Genomic DNA, 20,861 nt, shown 5'->3' on the forward strand with positions numbered 1-20,861 from the left:
TGCTTGTCTTGGACTGTCGACCATCCCAGTCCCCTTCCCCAACAGGCATGGGCGTGCTAGCCCGTCCTTTCATGACGCTGAGCCCTACCATAGTGACAGGCTCCAGGTGAGGGGAAAATCAACTGGAGACAGAAGCATTCTACTTCTTGCCTCACATAATAGCAGAGAATGCTTCCTATACACTGTCCAGAAGTGTATATATACACTTAACCCAGAGAGAGTAAGTAGAATGGCAAATGGATGATGTACTGGGTGCTCTGTTAAGCCAGACTTGGGTCTGCTCACTTTGCCTAAAGCCATTAACCTCATTCATGGAAGGAAAAGGGATGCAGGAGACAGAAAACAGGTGTTCTTTCTAATTCTGGTTCTGCTGCTGAATTTGTCACTTTCCCCTTGGAAAATCATTTGTCCACTTTGGGATTCACTTTGCTCAGCTGTAAAATGAGGTTTTGAACTCTGCATAAGTTCCCTTCCATCTCAGAAACAGACTTAATGGGTCTAGATTCTGGGGAAGTCACAGAGTTTTAAACACTTGAACTAGTTGCCCACATTTATAAATCAGAAGGTTTTCCATAAAATATGAATTTCTGGCTTCTCTTGAAAAATTGGCAACCTGACCCTGCATTTCTGCACAGTTGCCATGGCCCCAGTGAATACTGGCTTCTGTTACACAGGCCATGTCCCTTTAGGCATCGTCCCTACCCAGTCAACTTTGCTGACCCCTGTAGGGAAAGGGCCCCATTTTAGGACTGGAATTTAGCACAGTTTCATCATAATTAAAAGTGAGGGTATGTCCCCCATTATAATTCAAATGATGGCTGGCCTCTGGCTTAATCTATGACTCTGACTTATATATTTAATTCATTACAAGCAGAAGCTAAGAAGGGCACATGGAGCTGGGCAGGGGTGCTCACAGGAGGGAACTGAAGAGTGCTGGAGCTGCTTATGGTAATTTGACATATAACTCGGAGCCTGATTGTGTCAGATGAGGTGACCTGGATGGTTTATTCTCTGTTTCGAGTTAACAGGCTTCCATCACATCAGTGTCTCTGTGAATATGAAATGAGCATCCCCAGGAAAGCAAAGCCTCAAAATGTCAAGTTGCTCAGGAGGAGAGGTTTTGCACAGTGCACACAGAAGGATTTGTGTGGCTTCTAGGCTTAATAATTAATCTTTTATTAACTCTTTCTTTTCTTTTTCTTATTAACCTTATTATCCCTTTCAGTTGGATCTAACTAGGGAAATGTTGTAAAGGAGGTGTTCTTATTTCTGCTTTTCAATAATGTAACAGGACCCCACTGAGGCAGCCCTTCACAAATGGTGATTTTTCCTGGGGAGGAGGAAAATTCACTGCTTTGTGTGCATATAAAGCATGCCAGATATCCCAAGTTGTTTCTCTTCTGAAAAGAACTCCCTTACACCTCCCTCATAATGCTGATTTTTCTAGTTTTACAGAGGAGAAAACTGAGGCTGCAGGTATTTAAATGACTTTCTCAGTGGGAGTGCAGTCTAAGAAATGTTAGAATCAAGGCTGCACTCGGCTCCTCCGACTCTGGCACCACTGCTTCAGAAGGTCTGTCCTTGCTCTCGTTTAGGTGATCCCAAAATTTTAAAGTACAGAATTAAGACGGTAAATGATTAGTACAAAAGCAAGCATCACTATAGTAGTGCAGACTGTAAGCAGTCTGCCTGCGTAAATGCTAAAGAATCTGGCTGCAATGCAGGAGACCCAGGTTCAATCCCTGGGTTGGGAAGATTCCCCTGGAGAAGGAAATGGCAACCCACTCCGGTTTTCTTGCCTAGAGAATTCCATGGACAGACCGTGAGGTTGCAAAGAGTTGGAGACGACTGAGCGACTGATACACACACACAAGGATCACTATGTAGGGTAAAGAACGTGTGTGATCCAGAAGGGATAGATAGGAGTTTTCTCAATGAGGGGGTGGTTCCTGTTATCAATATAAAAGATTACAAAGTCAACATAATTTTTGCCTGGAACTGTCCCAGTTAGCCTCAAACTAGGTTAGCTATTAATAGTACCTTTATTTTTTACTCTAAAACAGGTTCTGTTTTAAACAATAAATTATGTGGTCAGCTACTATACATTTATGCACCTTTATGATGTTTATTATGAGGCTTTCCAGGTGGTGCTAGTGGTAAAGAACCCACCTGCCAGTGCAGGAGATGTAAGAGACATGGGTTCGATCCCTGGGTCAGGAAGATCCCCTCGAGTAGGGCATGGGAACCCACTCCAGTATTCTTGCCTGGAGAATTCCATGGATAGAGGAGCATGGCGGGTTCCATGGGGTCGCAGAGTCGGACATGGACTGAGCGACTGACACATGAACTTCCTTGACTGACTGTGAAGCTCCATGAACTTCCTTGACTGACTGTGAAGCTCCCCTCAGTTCCTCCGTTTTATTTGTATTTCTTTTTAAGACATTCTATATTCTACCCTTCATTATGTAGTTAATTAGTACATGTTTCCTGATGTCCTTACCAGTAAGTTTTTTGGGGTAACCTCTAGGTCCAGTGCCTAGTGCTTATTTAGAAATGCAATCTCTCTGAGTTGAATGAGGGAAAAAAATCAATGAAAGAGAAAAAAAAGAAACAGTGAGAAATAAGACATACACTTAAAGTTTAAAGAGGAAGCAGAGAATTGAGATGTGGTATTAATAAATGGGAAAAAGTAAGTTAAATCTTCAGTGTAGTGGTGTTTCAAATAAAACAGGTATCTCAGAGGAACTAAAAATAGGAGCAGAATTTTTTCCCACTGATGCCTGGCATAATTATTTGTCTATATGTGGAGATTTGACTAATTACTGGAGTAGAGTTTTTGCTGCAACTTCAAATGATTTGGAAAAAAGACCATACGAATGAACTCAGTTGATATGGGAAAACTAGCATTTTATGTCTAGAGGCATAATCAAAGATTAGAGCTTGGGTATCAGATCCAGGGCTCAGAACTGGACTCTCAGGATCTGTTCTTTTTCCTGTGGTCTCATTTCTAGTTACCTTCCTCTTGTCAGAGTCTGCCTTACCTCCCACATCTTCTTCACTCCCCAAGTGTGGTTTTTATGTTTAGATTTTTGAATGGGCAGTATTCACAGGGAGCAACATTTTAAAACCTAAAATTGCAACCTGGGTTGAATGTTTTGGTCACAATGATAAGAATAGTGGAGCACAGAACATCTCTTACAACTTTGTCCAAGACTAAGCTGGAGATTGGAAACGAGGTGATACAAAAGTCAGAAAGAACATGCTAGAAGATTCTAGAAAGTCCCACAGTTGTAGGGCCTGGCAGTCTGGAAGACAGGGGGCAGGGCAAATAGTGGATTTAGAGGAGAAGAAGGATACCACGGGAGGTTTAGGAGGCGCAAGCTCCCTGGGAGAAGGGTAGTAGGTGGGGTGCTGTCCAATGCACCATGGGGGCAGGGCCAGGAGGAGGGCAGTGAGGGAGGGAGGAGGCAGCAGAATTTTAAGTGGCAGGGGGCCACCCACCATTGGCCGGGACTCTCTCCTGAGGAGCTTGGGTCCTTCTCAGTGGAGGAAGTCATGTTTTCCCTTCTCTTTTACCCCAGTGACTATCTCCAGAAAGTATCTAGAAAAGGAGGGAAATAGGAAAGCCTGAAACAAAAAGCCTGAAAAGCCCTATAGAGAAGGTAAACTACATTGCTGATTTTATTTTGTTTGTCCTCTGTTATGAAGAGTTCTCATTTGAGCTAAAAGAGTTCTGTATCTTTAAACAAGTGGACAGCGTTGCTTCAGGGGGAGCAGATTTGATTGGAGGGAAAGTTTGGACAACACCGGCATCACCCAGTTCCTAATTTTCCTCAAAAGACCCAGTGCTTCGGTGAGATTAAAATGTCATTTTGAATATTTTTCTACAACTAGGCATTTTTCTGGGGGAAAAAGTTTCTCTATAAAACTGGAGCTTTATGTTGAGAAATCAAATGCACAGAGAGCCATTTGGTGTTCTACTTGCTATCTTTAAAATCAAACTTGAAAAGACTTCTAGGTCTGGATACAGTGCCTTCCTATCTCTGAACCTGCAGACAGGGGAACATATTCCTGGCAGAATAGAGAACTGAACAGGCACCTTACCCCTGGAGGACCCAGTGATGGATTCTGGCATGAGAGGGTTAGTTATGGAAGGTATCTGTTAGGAGGTTCTGCTTTACCTAAGGAGGTGTGGAAGGTCAGAGTCAGAGTCTTCCTAGGATTAGACATCCATAGCAACCAGTAAGCAGTCTTGACCCTTTTGTAGCTCTTTGTGGAGATGAAACATCTTCAGAATTCAGGGTTTTGTTTTATTTTTTTCTGCCAGATTTTTAAAAAAAGATCCTGAGAAGTAAGTGCTGCCCCTGCCCTCAATTCATCCAGATGGACAGACTGGGAAGCTCCTGAAGGTCAAGTTTGTATTAGCAGGCCCCTCACTAAAGAGAGGGTAGGCCAGCTGAAAAGCCTCCAAACTTGAAGCAGGATCCCACTTGCTATGGAAAAATTACTTGGCTTGGGTGTCTAGATTGCTCTGTGTCTTGGGTGTACATGGAGAATGTATTTTTGTTTGTTTGCTTTTTGGCCATACAGCACCTCCTGTGGGATCCTAATTCCCTGACCAAGGATTGAATCTGGGCCCTCAGCAGTGAAAGCACAGCAGAATCCGAACCACTGGACTGCCAGGGAATTCCTTCATGGAGAATATGATTCCCCCCACCCCACCACGTCCCCCACATTCACATCCAGGATGAACAGTAAATTCACACAGGGAATTTTTGAACTTGTGTGTAAATTTGAGCTTGCTTTGTTTCATATTGTAAATTGTCTTGCGGGGTGCTTTCTGACATTTTGCTATGAACTTCTAACTTGCTTCTAAATTGCTGAATGCCACAGTTTCCTGACTATTCTAGTTTTCTCTGAAATGCACAGGAGATGTCTGTAGGTTTAGCGAGCCTCTCCTCAGCCTCTTCTCTGCACTCTTATTGCAAAAGTATGCTTTCAGCATTTAAGAACCTGTAATCATCTTCCCTCTTAGCTCCCTTAAGCAGACTTGTGCTCACACTTTTAATGATGGTAAAACAGTTGTGTTTTTAATCAGCTCATTTAGAAGACCATATCTATCCTTAACCTTTGTCATATATTCCCCCAAAGCTCAACATTTCTTCCAAACTTTGATAATGTTATTTTTGTAAATGCATGCCAAGTCTGTGAATCAGGACTTTTAAAAAAAATCTAAACTTGTTTTTCAGATGTACCAGTATGAGAATTGTGGGTGTGGGAAGCAGTGTCAGAAACTGAAGGGTTGGAAGGACTTTCCTGGTGGTTCAGTGGTTAAAACTGTGCTACCACTGCAGGAGGCCTGGGTTCGATTCCTGGTCAGGGAACTAAGAGCCCACATGCCACACAGTTAACCCCCCCAAAACAACAAAAAACACCAAAGTGAACCAAAAATACCTGATGAACAAGGAACCTTCATCAGTTCAGTATCACTTCAGTCGCTCAGTCGTGTCTGACTCTTTGCAACCCCACGAACCGCAGCACGCCAGGCTTCCCTGTTCATCACCAACTCCCGGAGTTCATCCAAACTCATGTCCATTGAGTCAGTGATGCCATGCAACCATCTCATCCTCTGTTGTCCCCTTCTCCTCCTAACCTCAATCTTTCCCAGAATCAGGGTCTTTTCAAATGAGTCAGCTCTTCGCATCAGGTGGCCAAAGTACTGGTGTTTCAGCATCAGTCCTTCCAATGAACACTCAGGACTGATCTCCTTTAGGATGGACTGGTTGGATCTCCTTGCAGTCCAAGGGACTCTCAAGAGTCTTCAATACCACAGTTCAAAAGCATCAATTCTTCTGTGCTCAGCTTTCTTTATACTCCAACTCTCACATCCATACATGACCACTGGAAAAACCATAGCCTTGACGAGATGGACCTTTGTTGGCAAAGTAATGTCTCTGCTTTTTACTATGTTGTCTAGGTTGGTCACAACTTTCCTTCCAAGGAGTAAGTGTCTTTTAATCTCATGGCTGCAATCACCTTCATAGCAGCTCTGAATGCAGACCTTCAGTCCTCTTCCATATAAGAGAGAAGTCAACTTTATTAAAAAAAAAGAGAGAGAGAGACTGAAGGACCGGAAACTAGAGTTGGGGACATTATTTGGAGCACTCAGAATAAAAATCCTTTCATTTTTAAAAATACAAGTGCTGTTTTGAGCATCTACTATTCTTCTGGGCCCTGATGATACAGCAGTGAATAAAACACAAAATTGTTGCCCTTAGGAAGCTTAAGTTCTAGTAGGAGACAGATACACACCAAATTAAGGAAAATACAGTAAGGATGGAGAATAGGGAGTGTTTGGTCACTGGTTTATAAAGTTGGACTTGAAACAGTCTTGAAGGAGGAGGTCTAGGGTTCTGTGCTGACACCTGGGGGGAAGAGAGTCCCAGGCACAGGCAACAGCAGCAGATGTACAGGCTCCCCGAGGGAGCATCCCTAGAGAGAATGAATAACCAGGAGAATCTGGCTGGAGCACCGGATGATAGGGTTATAGAAGAAAGCAGGGCAGGGGTGGGGGTGGGGGTGGGGGGCGACAGTAGGTCTTTTAGACCGTTGTCAATACTATAGCTGCCAGTGGCTTTTACTGCTCTGGCTGGTGGGTTGAGAAGGGAAGGGGACAGGTGTAGAAGAGGATAGAACAGTGAGGAGGCCCTTGCAGTTATATCTATTAGAAATTAATAAAAATTTTACAGAAAGGAAAATATGCTTGTAGCATAGAAAAAACGGAAATAATTATTTTTTGGATGTTTAAGTTGCAAGAAAAAAAACCAATTTGGCAACTCTGTTTCCTCCAGATACAGAGTGGGCTTGGGAGTCCTTGGTCTTCAGAATTTTTTTCTCCTGAGCCACCAATGAACCTAGCAGGGTTTGATCAGTGTGTTTAAGAATGAGCCTTTATGGGTCTGCTTAGGATGTCCGCCCCCTCCCATTTCCCAGATTTTCCCGAGTGCCTACTAGGAATAGATTCCTGAGTCCTACCCATCCAGTAAGTATGGAATGGGGCCAGGGAATATTTATTTTTTTCAGTAAGAAAATGAAGGGATTCTTATAACTTGGAAGATAGGGAACTGCCCCACCTCCAGAGCACCTTTTTGGGTTTGCAGCGTACCTGGAAAGCATTGCAGGGAGCCAATGCTACCGGCAGGTGGCGCTCCCTGACCGTGAGCTGCAGAGGCCGTCTGTCCCTTAGGGATAAGCGAGCGGCTCCAGCGGAGCGCGTAGATGTGGTGTTGGGGCCCATCGGTCACCGCTCATCCCGAGCGGAGAGGCGCGCAGGAGTAAAGAAAAGGGGTGCAGCCGGTGACTCGGCTTCATTTTAGGCTAACGTGCGTCAGGAAAGCGCAGCCCTCTCTGCACGGTCACTGAGCACGCGGGAGCCGGCAGCGTGGCGCGGCGAGAACCGGCCGATTCGGGCCACAGGACATTAGTCCAGTGTACCAACCTAGGGACAGGGGTACTACCGAGTCCCCTCCGGGCCGTCAGACTCGCAGAAGGCCCCTGTGCATTGGCAGCCAGGACGGGGGGCTCCGCCCCTTTTCGTTCGGCTCTCATCTGTGACTGGCTCTTGAGCCGGGACTGGCCACACCTCCTCCCCTCGCACATACACAAGAGTCACGCGCCTTTCAGTTGGAAACTTGGAGTGCAGAGGAGGACGCTGTCCCTCATCTCCCCACCCACTTATCTTGCCATTGGCTCGCGGCGCCGCTCACGGCCACGCCCCCCATTCCAGCCCCCTGGCTGGGAGGGCGGGCACCTGCTGGTGATTGGCTGGTCGGCCTGACTCTTGCTGCAGCCGCTGGCACTCCCCCTACCCCCTCCCCCCTCCCGCTAGCCTCGAGGTCTCGGTGCTGGCCCAGGCCGAGTCAGTGTCAGTCAGGGAGGCGGGTTGCTGAGCAGTGGGTTTGAACACTGCGTTGCAATCTCGCCCCGGGGGCCGGTGCCTGCGCTCGCGCCGCCGGCTGAGAAGGATGAAGCCGCAGCTGGAGCAGCCACCCTATGATTGGCTGTGGCTCTTGTGAACCCGAAGTAAAGATGGCGGGCGGGCAGGCAGCCGCCGCACTGCCCTCTTGGAAGATGGCGGCGCGCCGCAGCTTCAGCGCCCGCGGCCGGGGGGTCCTGCAGGCGGCGGCGGGCAGGCTGCTGCCATTGCTACTGCTGAGCTGCTGCTGCGGCGCGGGCGGCTGCACGGCGGTGGGCGAGAACGAAGAGACGGTGATCATCGGGCTGCGGCTGGAGGACACGAACGACGTGTCGTTCATGGAAGGGGGGGCGCTGCGGGTGAGCGAGCGGACCCGGGTCAAGCTGCGGGTGTACGGGCAGAACATCAACAACGAGACATGGTCCCGCATTGCTTTCACAGAGCACGAGCGGCGGCGCCACAGCCCCGGCGAGCGCGGGCTAGGGGGACCCGCGCCGCCGGAGCCGGACAGCGGCCCCCAGCGCTGCGGCATCCGCACATCAGATATCATCATCTTGCCCCATATCATTCTCAACCGCCGTACATCGGGCATCATTGAGATAGAGATCAAACCGCTGCGCAAGATGGAGAAGAGCAAGTCCTATTACCTGTGCACGTCGCTCTCCACGCCAGCACTAGGCGCCGGCGGCTCGGGGTCCGCGGGTGGCGCCGTCGGGGGCAAGGGCGGCTCCGGGGTGGCCGGGCTCCCGCCGCCCCCGTGGGCCGAGACCACCTGGATTTATCATGATGGCGAGGACACCAAGATGATCGTGGGGGAGGAAAAGAAGTTCCTGCTGCCCTTCTGGCTGCAGGTGATCTTCATTTCGCTGCTTCTGTGCCTGTCGGGCATGTTCAGCGGCCTCAACCTTGGACTCATGGCCCTAGACCCGATGGAGCTGCGCATCGTGCAGAACTGCGGCACCGAGAAAGAGAAGAATTACGCCAAGCGCATCGAGCCCGTGCGCAGGCAGGGCAACTACCTGCTGTGCTCGCTGCTGCTGGGCAACGTGCTGGTCAACACCACGCTCACCATCCTGCTCGACGACATCGCTGGCTCAGGCCTCGTGGCGGTGGTGGTCTCCACCATCGGCATCGTCATCTTCGGGGAGATCGTGCCCCAGGCCATCTGCTCCCGGCACGGCCTGGCGGTGGGAGCCAACACCATCTTCCTCACCAAGTTTTTCATGATGATGACCTTTCCTGCTTCTTACCCGGTCAGCAAGCTGCTGGACTGCGTTCTGGGCCAGGAGATAGGCACCGTCTATAACCGGGAAAAGCTGCTGGAGATGCTCCGGGTCACAGACCCCTACAACGATCTCGTAAAGGAGGAGCTGAATATCATCCAAGGGGCGTTGGAGCTCCGCACCAAGACGGTGGAGGACGTGATGACTCCCCTGCGGGACTGTTTCATGATCACCGGGGAAGCCATTCTGGACTTCAACACCATGTCGGAGATCATGGAGAGCGGCTACACTCGGATTCCAGTATTTGAGGGGGAACGCTCCAACATCGTGGACCTCCTCTTCGTCAAAGACTTGGCCTTCGTGGATCCAGATGACTGTACTCCCCTGAAAACCATCACGAAATTTTATAACCACCCCTTGCACTTTGTTTTCAATGACACCAAGTTGGACGCTATGCTGGAAGAATTTAAGAAAGGTGGGAAAATTTTGGTATCCTTTCATTGGCTTGCTCTTTCTCACTCCATCCTCCTCCCTACTTGAGTCCTCTACCCTCAGACCAACCCCCCAAGGCGAGTTGACCGGAATTTCTCCTCTCTTTTAATTGTAAAGTTGAAAGGTTGGCATGGATTTGGGGGTGGATTGAACTAGTAAGCGCTTCTAGGTTCTTTGAAACAAGACTGCCCTGGCTTGCTTCCCCCTCTACCAAAGCAGGCTTCCTATTTTCTGCGCATGGTACTCTTACCCCCTGCACTCTGGCCTTGAGAGATCTGCTGCATTCATTGCGGGATTCTGAGTGGGTAGATGAAGAAAGGGACCCGCTGATGCCATGCTGTGCTATTTGGTTGCCGTGTACTAATCTCAGGCATTTGGAGAACGTTTAAATGGCTTTTCTAAACCCAGAGCAATCAGTTGATATTTCCGAGATTGGAAGTGCATTTTCAGTTGTTTTAGTTCCTGGTTGTCTGGTGACCTGTGGGAGAGATTAGGGCTGCTTTTGAGAATAGGGTATGGGGTAAGCCAGGTATCACTAAAGAAAATCACTCATTTGGTTGACTTGCCTTAGCTGGAAAAGAGGTGTTTTGTTGTTGTTTTTGTTGTTTTTATTTAAAACTAACGCTATTTGTTAATATATAACTTGGAAAAACTAGAGCTAAGTTAACCTTTTATGAGGCTCTATATTGCTTAGCTTTCTTCACTGTTTGTTTACATTTACCCGACAACAAATAAAATTTCCCAAACCAAGTGTGGTTTTGGCAGAAAGCTTGGATCTTTAACAATGGGATTAATTCCTCTATATGGTTTATCTATTTCTTGAGACTTTCTGGTTTAAAAGTGTTCTTTTTAACCTTGATCACCTGGTATGTTAAATGGAAGTATGTCTGAGAGTCATTGTTCACTGTTCCAGGGAGTTTTACCAGGAAAGACAAGTACAGAGGGTGCTGTGCTCACCTTTCTTGCATAGTGGTGTTTTCTGTTTGTTTTACCATGTAATGAAAGGACAACGCATACTGTTATCACTGAAATTCTGACTTTAAAAACGTTTCCAGGAAGTCGCTAGCTTTATTAGTTGACAGCCAAGTTTTTGATACTGAGTTTTTAGATTGTTATGGTGCGGGTGCATGTGCATGTATTAGAATGTGTATGTAACCTTTTAATGAACCGATAGTCCTCAAAACTAACTTTTCCTTCTTCCAGTAGAATTTTGATCACTGAGAGTGGTCTCTCCACTGAAAAAGGCCATGTGTAAGTGATGACAGCTCGATGGCTGTGATGATGTGAACATAGGCTGTGCAGTTGTCCTAATTCCATTTTCCTCCCTGAATGCTGTCCTCTCTGGAACAGGATCACACTGCAGTAATTTTCAGATAGAGCAGAATGCGCTTCAGAGATGGGGTGATTTGCATTTAAAAGCAGAAGGAGATTCTTCTGGATTCTTAAACAGTAAAAAGAAAATGTCCATTATCTCTAGGTGACAGAGCTTCTTTGGAGATGGCATTATTCTTTCACTACTAAATTGTTAATTAGAGCATCTAACCAGTCTCTTTTTTCATTTTGCAGTAGAATGTGGAATACAGAAAAATGTCTTGAAATGCTTGAAAATGGCTTTGAAATACTGTATTTTCCTTTTGTTGCTAAATTTCCCAATATTGATAGAGATAATATATTCTATTTTTTTTAATTATTCAGAATTTTTGCATATCTGCTGATGGATTGGTAGCACTGGTGTGTACTTCCTGCTGAAATCTTCTCTTCACTTCTGAATCTTTTATTTTCTTTCTTTGAGAATTTAGTCCTGCTCCTTGCAACTCATTAATCCTACCCATCTCTCAAAATCTCAAGATTTGCATTATTTTGAAATTTGGTTTTGATTGTCCTTGAACAGTTTTCCTCTGAATGATTTATTTTTACTAGGAACTTTTCCCTTTCCCCAAGTTACCTCTCACAGTACTTTCTTTGAAATGTATCCTTTAAATTGATTGAATTGATAATATTTTCCTGTGAATTCTAAAAAAAAAAAAAGATAATGCCCAAGATTTTATTTTTGTTTGTAACCAGAATAATATATTCAGTTAAGAAGACAGTATGAATTAAAAGTGCATTCATGCTAGTAGCTTATTTGGAAGAGTTGGCAATGACAGTTGGTTGCAAATGGGAAATATAAGCCATGATCTTAAAAGGCTAGAGTGGGTGCTTGTTGCTTAAATTGTCAAAATAATTGATTTTTCACCTTCCTTTCATTGATTTTTTTTTTTTGAATGAGTGTGACCGTTTTAACCTTACTAATAGCTGCATTATTTCTTTTTTCTGTGTTAGTTAAAATATTTCACCTGATTTTTTTTTTCCTTTTTCATTTTCTGATTCAGTTATGAAGTAATGTGAACAGTCAACCTGCCACTGTTTCCTCCTTTGAATTATGCTCTGTGGGATGGTTTGAAGACTTTTACTTCTCTTTTCCTCTTTCTCCTAACAGCACCACCTATAATTCCCCTAACAGGTTAGATCCTTAATCCATATCTCATTGAAAATTATCCTTCCTAATTAAAAATGTCTGCATTGAAGCCTTTCCTGGATTTAGGTCTGCATCATTAGTCTCAGTTACTCATTACTAAGGAAGGGGAAAGTTTCTGTAATGTGGAAAGAAATGAAAAGCTACCTTTATGTAGTGGCTTCCCAGGTGGCTCAGCGGAAGAGAATCCACCTGCCAATGCAAGAGATGTGGGTTCAGTTCCCACATTTCCGGGAAGAGCCCATGGAGAAGGAAATGGCAACCCACTCCAGTATTCTTGTTTGGGAAATCCCATGGACAGAGAAGCCTGGTGGGCTACAGTCCATGGGGTCGCAAAAGAGTCAGACATGACTGAGCGACTAAAACAACCACCACTTTTCTGTGTTATGTAGTGTATGTAAATAATCTTCTTTCTAATGATTAGAAGTTTTTGCCTGCCTTCAGTGCTAGTGGTAAACAACCCTCCTGCCAATGCAGGAGACATAAGAGACACAGGTTCGATCCGTGGTTGGAGAAGATTCCCTGGAGGAGGGCATGGCAACCCACTCTAGTATTCTTGCCTGGAGAATCTTATGGACAGAGGAGCCTGGCAGGCTACCCTCCATAGAGTTGCAAAGAGTTGGACAGGACTGAAGCAACTTAGCATGCATGCAGGCCTGGCTGCCAGGAAACTCATAGCTTTCCTTGAGGTTAGAGGACAGTAATAATGCTAATTTTCCAGTTAGCTCATTATTATTACTTATTTGCTCTCTGCAAGGTGCAGGGCTTAGTGCTTTACATGAATCACCTTGTTTAAATCTTCTGATAGCTGATTGAGGCATCATCTGCATTTTGCAGATGAGGAAATTGAGGCATAGGTGAAATGACGTGTTCAAGGTCACTGAGTTTGTTTGTTTGTTGTTTGGGGGTTGGTGTGACAGCCAGACCCATACTCTTAACCATTCTATTATGCTGATCCCTTGATCCCGACTTTACATTTCTACTTTAATTGAGTGTGAGGTTTGGTCAAAACATTGCCTCAGGGCTTGTTGAAAGCAACAGACACAGAAACATACTTAAACATTAAACACAGCCATAAACCAGTGCTTTTGTGATGTGGTACCTAACAGTTTGATTTAGGTCATACCTGAATGGTCTAGTGGTTTTCCCTACTTTCTTCAATTTAAGTCTGAATTTGGCAATAAGGAGTTCATGATCTGAGCCGCAGTCAGCTCCTGGTCTTGTTTTTGCTGACTGTGTAGAGCTTCTCCATCTTTGGCTGCAAAGAATATAATCAGTCTGATTTCGGTGTTGACCATCTGGTGATGTCCATGTGTAGAGCCTTCTCTTGTGTTGTTGGAAGAGGGTGTTTGCTATGACCAGTGCGTTCTCTTGGCAAAACTCTATTAGCCTGTGCCCTGCTTCTTTCCGTACTCCAAGGCCGAATTTGCCTGTTACTCCAGGTGTTTCTTGACTTCCTACTTTTGCATTCCAGTCCCCTATAATGAAAAGGACATCTTTTTTTGGGTGTTAGTTCTAAAAGATCTTGTAGGTCTTCATAGAACCGTTCAACTGCAGCTTCAGCATTACTGGTTGGGGCATAGGCTTGGGTTACCATGATATTGAATGGTTTGCCTTGGAAACGAACAGAGATCATTCTGTCATTTTTGAGATTGCATCCAAGTACTGCATTTTGGACTCTTTTGTTGACCATGATGGCTACTCCATTTCTTCTAAGGGATTCCTGCCCACAGTAGTAGATATAATGGTCATCTGAGTTAAATTCACCCATTCCAGTCCATTTTAGTTCGCTGATTTCTAGAATGTTGACGTTCACTCTTGGCATCTCCTGTTTGACCACTTCCAGTTTATAATCCCTTATGATTATACAGTGGAAGTGAGAAATAGATTTAAGGGACTAGATCTGATAGAGTGCCTGATGAACTGTGGACGGAGGTTCGTGACATTGTACAGGAGAACAGGGATCAAGACCATCCCCATGGAAAAGAAATGCAAAAAAGCAAAATGGCTGTCTGAGGAAGCCTTACAAATAGCTGTGAAAAGAAGAGAAGCAAAAAGCAAAGGAGAAAAGGAAAGATATTCCCATCTGAATGCAGAGTTCCAAAGAATAGCAAGGAGAGATAAAAAAGCCTTCCTCAGCGATCAATGCAAAGAAATAGAGCAAAACAATAGAATGGGAAAGACTACAGATCTCTTCAAGAAAATTAGAGATACCAAGGGAACATTTCATGCAAAGATGGGTTCAATAAAGGACAGAAATGGTATGGACCTAACAGAAGCAGAAGATGTTAAGAAGAGGTGGCAAGAATACACAGAAGAACTGTACAAAAAAGGTCTTCACGACCCAGATAATCACTAGAGCCAGACATCCTGGAATGTGAAGTCAAGTGGGCCTTAGAAAACACTACGAACAAAGCTAGTGTAGGTGATGGAATTCCAGTTGACCTATTTCAAATCCTGAAAGATGATGCTGTGAAAGTGCTGCACTCAATATGCCAACAAATTTGGAAAACTCAGTAGTGGCCACAGGACTGGAAAAGGTCAGTTTTCACTCCAGTCCCAAAGAAAGGCAATGCCAAATAATGTTCAAGCTACCGCCCAGTTGTTCTCATCTCACAGGCTAGTAAAGTAATGCTCAAAATTCTCCAAGCCAAGCTTCAGCAGTACGTGAACCATGAACTTCCAGATGTTCAAGCTGCTTTTAGAAAAGGCAGGGGAACCAGAGATCCAATTGCCAACATCCACTGGATCATCAAAAAAGCAAGAGAGTTCCAGAAAAACACCTATTTCTGCTTTATTGACTATGCCAAAGCCTTTGATTGTGTGGATCACAGTAAACTGTGGAAAATTCTGAAAGAGATGGGAATACCAGACCACCTGACCTGCCTCTTGAGAAACCTATATGCAGGTCAGGAAGCAACTGTTAGAACTGGACATGGAACAATAGACTGGTTCCAAATAGGAAAAGGAGTACATCAAGGATGTATATTGTCACCTTGTTTATTTAACTTATATGCAGAGTATATCACGAGAAATGCTGGGCTGGGAGAAGCACAAGCTGAAATCAAGATTGCCAGGAGAAATGTCAATAGCCTCAAATATGCAGATGACACCACCCTTATGGCAGAAAGTGAAGAGGAACTAAAGAACCTCTTGATGAAAGTGAAAGAGGAGAGTGAAAAAGTTGGCTTAAAGCTCAACATTCAGAAAACTAAGATCATGGCATCCGGTCCCATCACTTCATGGCAAATAGATGGGGAAACAGTGGAAACAGTGGCTGACTTTATTTTTCTGGGCTCCAGAATCACTGCAGATGGTGATTGCAGCCATGAAATTAAAAGACGCTTACTCCTTGGAAGGAAAGTTATGACCAACCTAGATAGCATATTAAAAAGCAGAGACATTACTCTGCCAATAAAGGTCCGGCTAGTCAAGGCTATAGTTTTTCCAGTGGTCATGTACGGATGTGAGAGTTGGACAGTGAAGAAAGCTGAGTGCCGAAGAATTGATGCTTTTGAACTGTGGTGTTGGAGAAGACTCCTGAGAGTCCCTTGGACTGCAAGGAGATCCAACCAGTCCATCCTAAAGGGTGTTCATTGGACGGACTGATGCTGAGGCTGAAACTCCAATACTTGGGCCACCTCATGCGAAAAGTTGACTCATTGCAAAAGACCCTGATGCTGGGAGGGATTGGGGGCAGGAGGAGAAGGGGACGACAGAGGATGAGATGGCTGGATGGCATCACCGACTCAATGGACATGAGTTTGAGTAAACTCCGGGAGTTGGTGACGGACAGGGAGGCCTGGCGTGCTGTGGTTCATGGGGTTGTAAAGAGTTGGACACGACTGAGCGACAGAACTGAACTGAACCTAGCAGTTGGTGTCCCCACTTTTGCCGTTAAAATAAGTCAGTATTTGATATGTATGATCCTAAATCTAAACAATTCTGTTTCCAGTATTGTAGGTCAGGCATCAAGATTCACTTTGACACTGTTTTGTGCTAACACTGTATTGTACTCAGCGCCACTGTAGTGGGTTACTCTAACCACTGACTAGTAGCTAACGTCTGTGGTCCTGTTTCACTCTTGGTCTCACATCTGTTTGTGTTGCAGAGCTAACTCAAACCTGGTTTTGTGTTTTATCTTGATTGGATTTACACTTTTTGTAGCCACTTTGTGGTAATTGATTGCCGTCGAACCTCCCTGCAGCTCTGCTCCTCCCCCCACCACCACCGTAGTGTGCCGCAACATCAGCCTTTCTCTTTGTAAGCTTTATAGTTACTTATAAATCTAAAAAAGAGAATAAAAGTAAATCCCACTGGTGGATCAGGAGAATTTTAGAAAAACCACCTAAAGCAAAGTAGTGTAGAGCAAGGAAGAGTTAAATTAAAGGTTGCTGCCTTTGTGTGCAGAAAGTGCCCTGGAGGCTCTTACTATACCTGCAAAACCTAACAAAAGCCTATGGGCTCTGAGCCAGCTTGTTTCTTTTGCTCCCTTTTGTTTCTTTTAGCTTTGCAACAACTGTCCTCCAGCATTGTGGAGCTCCCTGTTATAGCTGCTACAGACTCTGCCAGGCTCTTTTTTTAGTTTTTTTTTTAAAACTCGAAACAGGTAAACTCATCAGATAGTGTTCTTTAAGGGAAGAATGCAGTGTGTAATTTTCACTTAAACATTAGGTGTACAAGTTCTCCCTTCCTGTAACACAAGTCTTTCCATATTAAAGTGCTGAGAGCTTAATGTTGAAACTTTTTTTCCTCACCAAATACAGTGTTCCTTTTGCCTAGTATCTAGGAGGATGTTTTTATTGATGTTTAAGGTGTGAATGGTGTCTGGGGTGAAGGGGTGGGGGTGGATATATTTGGTTTTTTTGATCCTGTAGGCTTATTAATTTTTTGCAAATGTGCAAACATGTGATACTAGTATAATTTTGCACATTTTTAGAACATAATTTTGAAATACCCAGATAGTATAGAATCAGAGCTGGAAGACAAGCAACAACTCATGGATCATGTGGTCCAGTGTTTGTGAAGTTTACCAAGTGATGAGACTTACTTGGATCACTTATTAAGAATTACTTCCTAAGCCTCACTAAGAGACCCCCTGAACTAGGGTCTCTAGGGAAGGGAGTTTGGACTCTACACTGTTAACAGTTACTGTGAGGTAGGTCTTGTGATGAGGTGAGTTTAGGAAACTTTGGTCTAGTCAACCTCTTAACCATTGGTCTAGTCAGCCTCTCTCGAGCAGGAGAGAATGAGGAGAGAAAGCTAAGTGGCTTGTGTAGGGCTGCCCACCTAACTAGTAGCATCAATAGCATTAGAACCTAACTCTCGCATGGAGGTCTTTCTGTTCCAACAAGCAGGCCTTCTGGTTCCAAGTTCAGGGTACCTTTAAACTCTGGTCAGAGTTAAAGGCAGCTGCATCATTGAGAAAACAAATATTCAGCTTTGCCATTGGTTTTTATTTGCCTTGTGATTTTGATATCAATATTTTTGATATCTGGCATTCAAGTCATCTTTGACAGGCATTTTGTTACATAGAAAATGAGTCTCAATGCGTGACCTCATTTTCTTTTAGTTTTTTTTTTTGAGTTTTTCTCTTCTGCTAAGATTAGACTGTGAGCATGTTTTATGAAATGGGTGTTGATATCTAGATGGAAGCCTTAGGTAGTTAGGTGTAAACTATTTCTTTTTCTTTCGAGTTAAGTAACTTGTGTTAGATATCCCTGAGTGATTTTGTTGATGTTATTGTTTCTTCTGTGAGAGTAGTGAAGATTGGATTTGGGACTATGGGATGAAACTTCTTTGATTCTTTTAATTTTTGTTCAAGGTGCAGGTCTGTGACGTTTCCATTGAAATAGTCATTAAAGCATTTGAAGCATGTGTCCCATTCTTGCATCTGTGTGTTACCCTTTTCAGGTTTTTTATCATGTAAACAAAATTCTTATAGAGGATCCAGTCTGAATTTTGATGGTTATTTGTGTTAGTATCACTGAAGCCTTTTAGGTCAAGACATGCTGTAGATGAATACCAGGTCTGACTTAGTATTACCTGGATGAAATAGGAAAGGATCTTAGGAAAGAAACCAGTACCATTCTATGAGGTAGTGGTTAATTTTGATTATTAGCAGCCCTAATCACAAGTTAAAATCTTATCAACCAGGAAAATGCACAAAATAGACTGAGTCAGCATAATATTTTATGATTTTATTTGCTCTTGAACTCCTTCAACTTTTAAGAGCAAACCTCTGGACTTGAATTAGATGTTTACAGTACTTTAGTTACATATAAAGTAGTATATTTCTTTCGAAGGAGCCCTTTCCTCTATACACATTTTATTGGCAGTAAGCATCAATTCCAGTAAGGTTTGCTTGGCACATAAAGGACATTTATTTATTTATTTTTATGTTATACATCATTTATTTATTTTTTCATTTATTTTTATTAGTTGGAGGCTAATTACTTTACAATATTGTAGTGGTTTTTGCCATACATTGACATGAATCAGCCATGGATTTACATGTGTTCCCCATCCTATCCCCCCTCCCACTTCCCTCTCCATCCCATCCCTCTGGGTCTTCCCAGTGCACCAGCCCTGAGCACTTGTCTCATGCATCCAACCTGGGCTGGTGATCTGTTTCGTAAAGGACATTTATTAAACTAAATACATAGAAATGGATGACTGGGATTGAGTACAATTTCAGTATTGTCTTTTCATCTTTTTTTTTTTTCTCAGAACACAAACAAGAAACCCCAAATCCTACCAGCACTGCAAAGGAGAGACAATAGGAAGTGTTCTTTCAACATCACATCACTGGCACCTCTAGGACGTCTGCATAGAGGGATGTTCAGGGAGGCAGGCTGCGGAAGGGGCAGAAAGGGGACTAAGAACAAGCACCCTCTGAAGATGATGTGTTTATTAGACTGGCCGAGGGCTTGATAGACATAATGGGGCAACTGCTGACTCTGCCCTGCTTTCACATCAGTGCAACCATTGATCATAAATATTGATGTAATGATGATGAGATCCTCATTTCTTCATACTTAACCTTTCTCTTGCTGTCAGACCTAGATGGGAATGTTTCTTTGTTTGAATTCACATCCTGTGGGGAGGCTACTACCTGCTAGCGTAAAGGTTAAAAAATATGTGCTCTTCCTGAATCTACTTTGGACAAGTAACTTAGCCTCTTTAAGCTTCAGTTTTTTCATAGTAAAATGGGATATTTTCTAACTCATACTGTATTTAGTAAGGATTAACGTGATAATGAATGTGAAAATGCTTCTATACCAGTAGCAGTCACTTTGCCGCTTGTTGTTCAGTTGCTGGGTTGTGTCTGACTCTGGGATCCTGTGGACTCAGGCTCCCCTGTTCTTCACCGTGTCCAGGAGTTTGCTCAGATTCACGTCCTTTGAGTCGGTGATGCCGTCTAACCATCCATCCTCTGCCGCCTCCTTCTCCTTTTGCCTTCAGTCTTTTCCAGCATCACTGTCTTTTCCAGTGAGTTGGCTCTTTGCATCAGAGTATTGGAGCTTCAGCTTCCAACATCAGTCCTTCCAATGAATATTCAGGGTTGATTTCCTTTAGGATTGACTGGCTGGATCTCCTTGCAATCCAAGGGACTCTCAAGAGTCTTCTCTAGCACCACAGTTCAAAAGCATCAATTCTTCAGTGCTCAGCCTTCTTTCTGGTCCAACTCTCACATCTGTACATGACTACTGGAAAAACCATAGCTTTATACCAACCTTTGTGGTTTTTTTTTTTTTTTTTTTATACCAACCTTTGTAGAAAAACTGATGTCTCTGCTTTTTAATATGCTGTCTAGGTTTGTCATAGCTTTCCTTCCAAGAAGCAAGTGTCTTTTAATTTCATGGCTGTAGTCACTGTCTGCAGTGATTTTGGAGCCCAGGAAAATCAAATCTGTCACTGCTTCTACTTTTACCCCTTATATTTGCCATGAAGTGATGGGACTGAATGCCATGATCTTAGTTTTTTGAATGTTGGGTTTTAAGCCAGCCTTTTCACTCTCCTCTTTCACCTTCATCGAAAGGTTCTTTATTTCTTCTTCACTTTGTATTGTTAGAGCGGTATTATTTGCATTTCTGAGGTTGTTGATATTTCTCCTGGCAGTCTTGATTCCAGCTTGTGATTTATCCAGCCCAGGATTTCGAATGATATACTATGCATATATGTTAAATAAGCAGGGTAACAATATACAGCCTTGTTGTACTCCTTTCCTAGTTGTTCCATGTCCGGTTCTAATTGTTGCTTCTTGACCTGTATACAGGTTTCTCAGGAAACAGGTAAGGTGGTCTGGTATTCTCATCTCTTTAAGAATTTTCCACAGAGCTCAGTTAACCATTATTTTTTGTAATGATTCTGTAGACCCTTTGGTAGTGGTCTTGGTCTTTCTTTAGACTAATGATTGCACGTCAGGAGAGACACTTTGGGTCATGTGTGCACCTAGTTGTTAATGGAAGTTGAAATTTTTTTTTTGGTGGGGCCATGAGGCTTGCAGGATCTTAGTTCCCTGACCAGAGATTGAACTGGGGCCCCTGCAGGGAAGTGCTGAGTCTGAATTTCCCCTGGATGTCGAAATTTTGAAAAGTGGCTAATCGTAGTAGGTTTTTTTTTTTTTTTTTAATTGAATTCTAGGCTTTTCTAG

General features: G+C 44.0%; 1 protein-coding gene across 3 annotated transcripts in view; it reads left to right on the top strand.

Annotated features, from left to right (window-relative positions):
* Positions 1–7,851: 7,851 nt before the first annotated feature.
* Positions 7,852–20,861, top strand: part of CNNM2 (cyclin and CBS domain divalent metal cation transport mediator 2) — a 160,133-nt gene continuing 147,123 nt past the window's right edge. For 2 of the 3 annotated variants that reach the window (XM_020897901.2, XM_020897902.2), the window contains exon 1: positions 7,855–9,673. In XM_020897901.2, the coding sequence (XP_020753560.1) occupies positions 8,053–9,673 (1,621 nt within the window). In that variant the 5' untranslated portion in view covers positions 7,855–8,052. Of the gene's footprint in view, positions 9,674–20,861 lie in introns of all 3 variants that reach the window. The other variant, XR_011488613.1, reaches the window with a different exon arrangement.

The sequence above is a fragment of the Odocoileus virginianus genome, chromosome 7, assembly GCF_023699985.2.
Source record: "Odocoileus virginianus isolate 20LAN1187 ecotype Illinois chromosome 7, Ovbor_1.2, whole genome shotgun sequence".
Taxonomy (NCBI): Eukaryota; Metazoa; Chordata; class Mammalia; order Artiodactyla; family Cervidae; genus Odocoileus; species Odocoileus virginianus.